Here is a 10,074-nt window from a genome sequence, read left to right on the forward strand (position 1 = left end):
CCGCCGCCGCCAATCGATGCGCTCAGGGCTCCGGTCGCCATTTTAGGGGGAGAGCGAGGGAGGCAGAAGGAAGGGTCGGTAGGTATTGGGGCCGCTCCGCGCTGTCTCTCGCTTTCGGCTCCGCTGCCTGGGCCGGGTCTCCCCCTGCGCAGCTCCCGCCCGAAGCTGCCTGTCCCCCTCTGGCGTTCGAAGCCCGCTTTCTGTGACCGCTGTGCTCCGGCTAAGCACTCCCCGCCCTCATTCAGTCCCTTTCCCCACGCCCCCTCCCTGCCCGGTTATTGGTCCCCGGACCCGGTTATTGGTCTTGCAGCCCGGGACTGGGAGAGGGTGTACGGGCGGGTGACCGGCATCTGCCGGACGGGAGGAGGTGCGGGGACGATGCGGTCTCCTGGGATGAAAGGGAGGGAGCGGGCTGGGGCTGTGTGAGGGTGGCCAGCCGTTTGACTTCCCTGCACGTTTTATGTTAATCGCCTCCCTAGTGCCCGGGTTCGCCGGTGAAAGATACTGACAGAATCATTTTGCTAACTAGTGCCGCATTATTTCTGTCTTTTCTGTTGCTCCTTAATACAGTTCGTGTTCTGTTTATTGGTGAGATTTTCATTTCTACCCCAAACAAGTGCAACAGGTTTTTCCTTTTTTTTTTTTTTTTGGTCATCTTTCATTTCTATGTCTCTGATTCTTACCTAAAATGTGGTAGTATTTGGTGTCTGCACTGAAATTCTGCAGGATGTGCTTATTTAAAGGTTGTGGTTGTTTCATGCAACTCTCTTGTATGTGATTTTTCTTCTTTATTTCAGGCCCCTCCAAGGCATTCCTTGCTCACAATGTATAGAACAAAAGTCAGTTTGAAAGACCGTCAGCAACTTTATAAACTGATAATTAGTCAGCTGCTATATGATGGATACATAAATATTGCCAATGGTTTGATAAATGAGATAAAACCACAATCAGTCTGTGCGCCATCTGAACAACTGCTGCACCTAATTAAGTTAGGTAAGCTGGAATGAAAAGCTAACATAAAAGTCCAGTTTCTAAATCCCTGGCTTAACTCCTTGTGAATTAAGAGGTTAGTGTTACTGAAAAGACATCTCTTATGCAAAGGTTATGTCTAGTAATAGCATAACACTTTGCATATTTAGATACAGCCTTTGTCTCTGTGGCTTTTTTTGAAGGGCATTCTAGCTCTGCATTTCATCCTTTAGTATACATTAAAAGCAAAACAGATCACCGAGTGTTGTAAAAACCTGTTTGTTTGAACTTCTGTAACATGTAAGAATACCTGCTAAGGGTCCTGGGTGACTGGCAACCTTCTAAAAATACGCTCCAGTAAACAGGATCACTGAGTCCACAGACCTAATAGAAAATTGACCCATACAGAGCTCTGCCAACTTTAGAAGTATTTTCTATATGATCCTTCCTGACAGCGTTGGAAAGGGAGCAACCCCGACCATTGGCAATCTTCGCTAGCCTTTATATATCAGCCTCAAGAAAATAAGCTTCACAGTCTAGGGTCTCAGCAAAGGTATCACCTGTTTTCTCTCTCTCTGCATCTTTCTCTCTGAAAGTACATCTGTGCCACAGTATGTAGTCAAAATACCTGAGCTGCTGTTGAAACAAGCTGACTAAGTTACTGGAAGAGGTCTAGCCATAACATCAAGTCTTCTGTGTATTGTAACTGAACTGGTTCTGCTGCCTGAACTAGTTGAGTTCCAAGGGTATAAATATCTGAAGCCTTGTGTCTGTTTGAAATAAGAATGCTAGACTTGCAATTTGTAGATGAAAGCAACAAAAACTTTTCTATTGCATTTGATCAGTTGATGATCACAGTTGGGCACATAGCTGAAAATTCTTGTCTGCCTTGTTACCACTTCCAGTGCTGAACTGTCTTTGTTCTGTAGATGCCTCCTGGAAATAAAAAAAAATAAATAAAAATCTGTAGAGCGGGTGTGAAGAGGAGTAAAAATTTTCATTTGCAATGCTGGGATGGGTGTTTGTGGAGTAGGTATTTTTCTTTCAATGCAATAAAACAGAAAGGAAAAGAATCAGTAAATGCTTCAGTTTTTTACTTTAAATCTCATGTAATAGTGTTGGGGCTTGTTTCTCCCTCTGTGAAAAGCTGACTAGAGGCCTTTCGATGGCTTCAGTAACTGATTATCAGTGCATCTGTCAGTACTTAACATTCCACAATATATGCTGGTGGTATTTCCACAGTTAATTTTAAGAACTGTGTTCTGCTCTAGTGTAGCCAAAGTACCTCTCATTTCTCACAAGAAGTACTGCTGTATAACTAAATCTGCTCTGCTAGCTTAGCTTTGTTCAACAGGGGCTGCCTGTCTTAAAATCTGACTCATAGCTGTTACAGAAGTCTGTAGCCACAGCCTGTCTGTCTAAGGAGAAGGTTAACCTGGTTTAAGTGCATCAACTTCTCTCTTTTCAGGAATGGAGAACGATGACAGTGCTGTTCAATATGCAATTGGACGGTCAGATACAGTAGCTCCAGGCACAGGAATTGACTTGGAATTTGATGCAGATGTACAGACCATGTCTCCTGAGGCTTCTGAATATGAGACTTGTTATGTCACATCTCATAAAGGACCGTGTCGTGTAGCTACATATAGCAGAGACGGACAGTTAATAGCTACAGGATCTGCTGATGCCTCAATAAAAATTCTTGATACAGAGAGAATGTTGGCCAAAAGTGCTATGCCTATTGAGGTAAAATATGACTTGAATCATAACCACTTTGTGAATTCTTGAGGTGCTGTCTGTTTCATACCATGTCTGTGCCTTGTGGCTGGCTCAGTGGGTTGGACTAAATATCTGTCTCACCGTGTTTCCTACTTCAACAGCGGCTCATAAAGTACCCTTGAAGAAAAGGAAGAAGAAATAGGGCAAGTATACCTGTGTAACTTCTGGCAGCAGTCTAGAGAACTGAGCCAGAAATTGCTTCCGGTAGTTGCTGATAATTGCTGTATTATATGAACACAGTTAATTTTTGAACCCACTTATAATTTTGGCCTCTACAGCCTCCAGCGGCTGTGTGTTTCAGAAGTGATTCACAGAATACATATTTATTTGCTTCGTTTTTTCTCCAGTATGGTTAGCAGGTAGCAATTTAAAAGTGGGTTGGTTTGGGTGTTTTTTTGCACAGAGTGCACACCAAATTCTCAGCAGTATCCTGCATGAGTAAAAGGTGCTGTTTTGCCAGTTGGTACAGCTTCCCTTAATTCTTATGGCAATACAGTATTTTGATTTGGACTGTTAATGAAGGTGATGTGTTTTCTTGCACCACTTCTCTGCTACTGAAACTAGTTTGTCCTTGAGCAAGTCAGTTGACCTTTGTAAAGATACAGGGATCTTATCTGATAACAATATATGTAGGCCTTCAAATAATTAAGATAATAGTGATTATGTGCCTAGTCATGTGTCAGAAAGGTAGCTGTTTTTTGGCCACTCTGGCAAGCATAAAACCTACTTTTCCTGTCAAAAACATGTTCTGCTTTCTAACACTCTAACTTGTTGAATGTTCTTTGTAGGTCATGATGAATGAGACAGCACAGCAAAACATGGAAAATCACCCTGTTATTCGGACTCTGTACGATCATGTGGATGAAGTTACGTGTTTAGCTTTTCATCCAACAGAACAGATCCTAGCATCTGGTTCAAGGGACTACACACTTAAGTTGTTTGATTATTCAAAACCTTCTGCCAAAAGAGCCTTCAAATATATACAGGTTAGATACAATACCAGTTCAGAGCAACCAAAGCTTGAATGTATAAGTACTGAGGTGTCAGTGAGTTGAATTGTGTCTGAGTGTGTAAGTGGTTAGGTAGATAGGAGTATGCAGCTACAAAATTTGCAGACATGATGGTAATTACATGTTAAGAGTTTGTGCATAATGGATACCTATATTACTTAAATCTAGTGCCTGTCTGCTTTTTGTTAATCTAATGTGGGTAACTTTGAAGTCAATTACATTATCTTTGTTTTGGAGGAGAGTTTGGGATTATGTGGTGTGGGCTTTGGGGTGTGTGACTGGCTGACAAAGCCTCCTTTCACTTTCCTGTGGTATCCCAAAAACGAGTGGGCCCTGCCAGCTGCTCTAGGACAAAAACTGTGATACATTTAAAGGTAGCCTGTCATTTTAATCCTATAGGAATTTTGCAAAAAAAGAACACATTGTGCTAACTGATAATTTAACTAGTTTTTTAGCACTTTAATGCCACCGGAATTGACACTTCCATTTCAGATTTTTTTTCTTTCTTACACCAATTATGTATTTTTGATCAAACAGGAAGCAGAGATGTTGCGCTCAATTTCTTTTCACCCTTCTGGAGATTTCATACTTGTTGGTACCCAGCACCCTACTTTACGACTGTATGATATCAATACTTTCCAGTGTTTTGTGTCTTGCAATCCTCAAGATCAGCACACTGATGCTATATGTTCAGTAAATTACAACGCAAGTGCAAACATGTATGTAACAGGAAGTAAGGATGGATGCATCAAACTGTGGGATGGTGTTTCAAATCGCTGTATCACTACTTTTGAGAAGGCACATGATGGAGCTGAAGTCTGTTCTGCTATTTTTTCCAAAAATTCAAAGTATATCTTGTCAAGTGGAAAAGACTCTGTAGCTAAACTATGGGAGATATCCACTGGTCGGACACTGGTCAAATACACAGGTATGTGGCAGGTGGCCTTCCAAGTACCTTCTTTTTCATGACCCATGGCAGGGGTGGTAATATTGTCAGAAGAATAGTATTCTTAAAGGCAATGGGAGACTATTGCTTTGAGGATAAATTGCCCCACATTTTTGAAAACACTTAATATAGACTTAGTTCCAGAAGAGAAGCTGTAATTCTTGTATGTCAGTCAGTGTAAACTTACTTAGTCTGAGTAGATTTTGGAGACACTTCTGACATCATTACTGTATTGCTTTGGAGGGAGGTATCACTAAATTAGGGAGAAGTAAAAAGTAAAAAAAGCCCTAAGGACTAGCATGTTTGTGCAGAGAGCTTTGTTCTCTAGTGTTTCTTTAATGTGTTTTAGAAACAGTGATTATTAAAACAAAATCATCACTTTTCTTGCTGGTGATCATTTTGATTTTGTGACTTTTCTGTTTATTGTTAGACTAGGGCAAAGTTTAAACCGCAAGGGTCAAAATTGAACACCTAATCCATTTCTGGCTAGAGTAGGCCACTTGCATGCAGCCTGCTCACCCAGACAGGGGGAATTGAACCTACTTTGGGGCAGTTGTTTTAACCATTAGACTCTTGTGTGAAAGATGGCTCTAGTAAGTCATGGCAATATTCTGAAAAATAGCTACAGCTGGTTTGTTTCTTTGTTTTTGGTTTTTTTTGGTTTTTTTTCCTCCCAAGAATGCAGTTGTGTGCAAGGCAGTCAGAGCATGCTGACAATACTGTGCTTTGATCTCAGCAGGACTTAAATGGCAAAGGATGTAGAAGCTTTGCATGTGATAGCAGCTATCTGATGGGGGAAGCTTTTGGGTCAAGCAGTAATGTGCTTAAGCATTAGACTCATAGCATAAAAGAGGAGAGGATGTTCAAAAATTTGTATATTGGCTTTTGGGATGTGTATGGTCCTTTTTTGTACACTCTCTCTGTCTTGCTGTCAGCCAGCAGGGTGCAGCACCTCCTTAATAAACTTTTGCAAAATATCAGGTAGGATGCAGGTGTGTGCATTGCAAAGTAAATACCTATACATGAAACAGATATTTTATTTTAAGGGTGTGGAGGGAAGGTATGGCCAAGGTAGGTCATACAATGTGCCATATAATATATACATTAAAAAAAAAAATTCTCATTGATAATAAGAATCTGTGTATTCTACTATCTGTTGTCTTTTCCCTTAGTTACAGCTGTAAACCTTGTACAAAAAATATAAGGCAAGAGGGCTTTTAAAGTTACGTGATTGCACTCATACTGACCAGTTGGACTTGAGTGACACAGTTGGAGCAGTTAATCTTTCTGTCCTCTTAAGAAATTTTAGAATATACCATGTATATAACTACAAAAGAGTATTCATTATTGATTCACCTGTTGTACATGGAAGCGGTGGACTAACTGAGAAGATAAGGCTTCAGTAAACTGCAGAAATTGACACTTATGAGAGGTTTATTCTTAGGTCTTTGGAAACTTCCTAAAACTGATCCTATTTGGGTTAATTTTTTGCTGCATGTGTTTAGGAGCTGGTTTGAGTGGACGACAAGTACACAGGACACAAGCTGTCTTCAACCACACAGAAGATTATGTGCTGCTTCCAGATGAAAGGACCATAAGTCTCTGCTGCTGGGATTCAAGAACTGCTGAACGGAGAAATCTTCTTTCTCTTGGGCACAACAGCATTGTCCGTTGTATTGTCCATTCTCCTACCAATCCTGGCTTCATGACATGCAGTGATGACTACAGGGCTAGATTTTGGTACAGAAGGTCAACGACAGACTAAGGACAGCTTTAGAAAACAGTGATTATCCAGATTTCGTTATATCATCTTATATTGATTGTACTGCCAACAGATGCCTAGATGAAAGCCGTGCTGTGTCTGTTTTTTTAATTCTGTCAAACATGGCAGAAAAATATCGAAATAATGAGACTAAGTTTTGCCTCACACTAATTTTTTTATTAGTGTGCATGGCATTAATTTTTGTAAGTCATCTCTAATCATTCTCAAGGAGTGTGGGGGGTGGGGAATGAAATGATCCTTGCAGGAAGGATTAAACTTTCTAAATCCCACAGAAGATAATGTGACTGTATCTTGCTCAAACTGGGCAGTATGAGCCAGTTTTGCTCTGCATTGTATCTGTGCAATCCCACTGAAGTCTGTTTAAAGAATGGATTACACAGCAGAACTTGGCAAATATTTTAATTAAGCCTTAAGCTGCCTTCAGTTCTGATTCATTCTTTGTAAAGCTCTGTTTTGTATCTTTTAGTCTGAGTTTTTTTTTGTGGACTTTCTTTTTTTCTTTTTGGGGTTTTTTTTTTTTTGATTGGCCAAGTGGACTTTTAAGTTCTGAGCGAGTTTTGTGCCATAAGAATTTGAAACAGGATTTTTAAATTGTTTAGATGAATTCAAGAAATGGTGTTCTAGTTCTGGTATTAAGCTCAGACTTGGAATCTCATCTTCTTTCGAATTTATCTTAACAAGTGGGAGTTCAGAGTAAATTCATAGTATTTTCAAGGAATAGCCACATTGCAACTGTAAAATGTGACAGTGCTGCAGCATGTGAATATGAGAAGAATTTTGCCGTAGAGACCTGTAGTATCCTCTCAAAGAAAGAAACTGTTGTGCATATTAATTTTTGTATATGTACCTCAGTAATGTCACTTTGCTTCATTTTACTGAGAAATTTTCATTCTATGTCTGTTACACAGCACTTGAATTACATTCATTTTTTTTAATTATTCGAAAACCCAGACTCGCTGTTTCTTCTCATGTTATCTCTAATAGTCCCAAGTTTCCCAGACCTCGTCCTATTCAACAGAAGATCATTAAGAAACTCTGTGCTTAAACCTTCTGTAAGTTTGAAAATTCACTACTTATTTTTACAGATAGTTGCCTGTGCAACGTTCTAAATGTGTTCATTCAGGCATCCTTGTACCATGTTCTTGGGCTTCCCCTTTGGGAGGCTTCCTTTAGTCAAAAGTTCAGCATTTGCATTCATGCAGATTTTTAAATCTGAGATTGTTCTTACTGCTGGATTAACTTTCCGTTACCACTGATTAAGTGTCTTGTCAAGGGCTGATGAGGGTACAGGTTTGTCTGTATTTAAATAAAGATTACCTTTTAAAAAGTTACTTTATATATAAAGAAGGAAATGTATTAGTTTTCTATATAACTAAGGAGAAATGAATTGATTATTGGAAGGCTGTGTCTTCGGGGACATGGTAAAGCTTGATGAATTTGTTGTGTTACACCTGAATCAGATACAACTATAGATTTACAGTATAGAATGTGGGATCATTTTTTGAAGAAGTAGAGAATGAAATTTAATAAAAGCTACTGCTGTGCAAAACATTTCTTAGGCTTAGCAATCCTCTTCAGTCCTCCTCTACCTCCCTTCAGGTTTCTAAAACATGGGACACATGAGATAGGAGTTCTGGTGGCTTTTTTGGTGGAGAAACAAGGAGAACCAGAGCTTGGTGAGAGGGAAAAGGGAAGTCCTGACACAGTCATGGATGCACGCCGCACTTGCTCAGCGACAGCAGCCATCTGTGCCTGCAGCCAGCCTGCTAAATTGATAGTGGCAATTTTCTTTTTGTAATGCCACATCTGTTTCAATTCTGTGACAGACAGCATCTTTAAGTAACACATTTGCTACTGATGTTTGGACGACTCTATTTTTAGAACACTTTTTTTGTGTTTTATGTGTTAAACCACTGCTGTGCTTGGTAAGTTAGCGGCATGCTGGCTGTCACCTCAAGCTTCCTCAATTCTGTAGTCTTTAACTTGCAGTGTAGAAATAGAATTTTATTCTGTTAATGCAAAAACATCCTGACATTGGCACCTACCTTTCTTTTCATGTTGTGTATCATCTTGCTTGCGGCCAGAAGTCGAGGTTTTTTCTGTTTAAGAAATAAGGGCTGGAAGAAACTTAACTTACCCTCTTTAGGTAGATAACACAATGCCGGAGTGAAATAGTTTAGTACTACACCATCCCAGTGGTGCTCTGGTGGTTGAAGGTGGTTGGTTGGGGACGAGAATGAGAGGGGACAAGGCTGCTATACAGCATTCAGAGCGGGCACGCCTGAAATACGGTAAAGAGGAGCTGTACCTGCATCTTGAAGAACAAGGTGGTTGTGCACACACATAGTCGTCCTGTTAGATCTGCATTTGATTGAAGGGGAATACATCTTCTCACTGTGTAGGTCTGGAAGTATCTAAGTAAATGTGATTTTGCTTATTGCCACAGTCAGAGAAGCTTCACACCTAGAAGATGTATTTGATCAATTAAAATTCCAGTGCAGCTGCTTGCCCTTCGAGTTTTGCAGTCTGTACCTCTTGGTAGCTATATCCCAGTGAGCTGCTCTGCTCAGAGCGGCACTGTCATACTCGGGATTTATCACCTCCTCAGGAAAGTTTCCATCACATGTCTAGAGGTCCGTTGTATCCATCTAGCATGTAACCTACTCTTGCCTCTCCTCAGAAGGGGGGTATCATGCAAACGTGGCAAGGTGACGCCACAGCCAACGCTTTAGGCCAGTGAGCCATGCCGACGTGAAAGCAAAGCAACTTTGGAGACAAATCATAATGATGGTTTTGTATCTTTCAGCATTCCTTGGCATGCTGACTTGGCAGCCAGCAAATGGCACATGGCTCTAAGGGAAGTCTTTCCTAAAAGACCACTTCTGGAGTGAGGCTTGTTTGCCACCCGCTGAGACAGATTTCAAACTACTTAGGAGGGGGTACCGGTCTGGGATAAATATTTCTCATTTCCTGGATGCAGAGGCTGTCTTTCCACCACAGCTGCCCTGTGAGACTGAACCTCAGGAAGAACTGAAGTGCAATAAAGGAAAAGTAGTTAAGATAATTGTAGTTCAGGTGAGGAAGTTCTCCACGTGGCTGTAAGGGACCCTTCAAACATGCTGCAGCACAGCTGCTCTACTTGCTGAGCAGGATATTGCAGGGCAGGGGCACACATTTCCTTGTGTACATGTTTAAGTCTTGGTGCAGCCAGGAGTTGTCGTTCACACTCCCAGGTATGGATGGCAATACATAAGGTTTTTTTCAAAGCCCTTTTATAATAAAAAATTGTATCAGTGCCTTAAAAGTTGAGACAACTTTGAAAGGCGTGAAAACTGTTGGCTTCAAAATCCTGAATTGATACCATTGTGGCAGTCATTTTGATCAAGCATTGTGCAGCCCCCTGTGGTACGTAGTATTCTTGTGTTCATTACATTTCTAAAAGAGGAAATACAGGAACATGTAGCAAAACAGAAGGGCGAGACTTCTGACTGTGGTTAATTGCGACAAGCTGGTGACAGAGAGATCAAGGAAATTCCACTTGCAGACATGTTTTTTCTCACTTGTAGACATTAACAGGTTTTTCTGTT

At 40.7% G+C, this 10,074-nt stretch overlaps 1 protein-coding gene across 1 annotated transcript; it reads left to right on the forward strand.

Annotated features, from left to right (window-relative positions):
- The first annotated feature begins 6 nt into the window (after positions 1–6).
- Positions 7–6,921, forward strand: CSTF1 (cleavage stimulation factor, 3' pre-RNA, subunit 1, 50kDa). Its single transcript, XM_009694876.1, has 6 exons — positions 7–78; positions 798–993; positions 2,438–2,715; positions 3,537–3,734; positions 4,296–4,686; positions 6,210–6,921. The coding sequence occupies exons 2-6, from the start codon at positions 825–827 to the stop codon at positions 6,467–6,469; spliced, it is 1,296 nt and encodes a 431-aa protein (XP_009693178.1). The 5' UTR covers positions 7–78; positions 798–824; the 3' UTR covers positions 6,470–6,921.
- The last annotated feature ends 3,153 nt before the right edge of the window (positions 6,922–10,074 follow it).

This window comes from Cariama cristata, unplaced genomic scaffold (genome assembly GCF_000690535.1).
Source record: "Cariama cristata isolate BGI_N322 unplaced genomic scaffold, ASM69053v1 scaffold31692, whole genome shotgun sequence".
Taxonomy (NCBI): Eukaryota; Metazoa; Chordata; class Aves; order Cariamiformes; family Cariamidae; genus Cariama; species Cariama cristata.

Bases quoted from the DNA above. Each gene is read 5' to 3' on its own strand.
- CSTF1 (XM_009694876.1), top strand. From the start codon at position 825: ATGTATAGAACAAAAGTCAGTTTGAAAGACCGTCAGCAACTTTATAAA. The intron at 2,716-3,536 runs GTAAAATATGAC...TGTTCTTTGTAG, and splicing joins AAAGTGCTATGCCTATTGAG to GTCATGATGAATGAGACAGC. The intron at 4,687-6,209 runs GTATGTGGCAGG...GCATGTGTTTAG, and splicing joins GACACTGGTCAAATACACAG to GAGCTGGTTTGAGTGGACGA.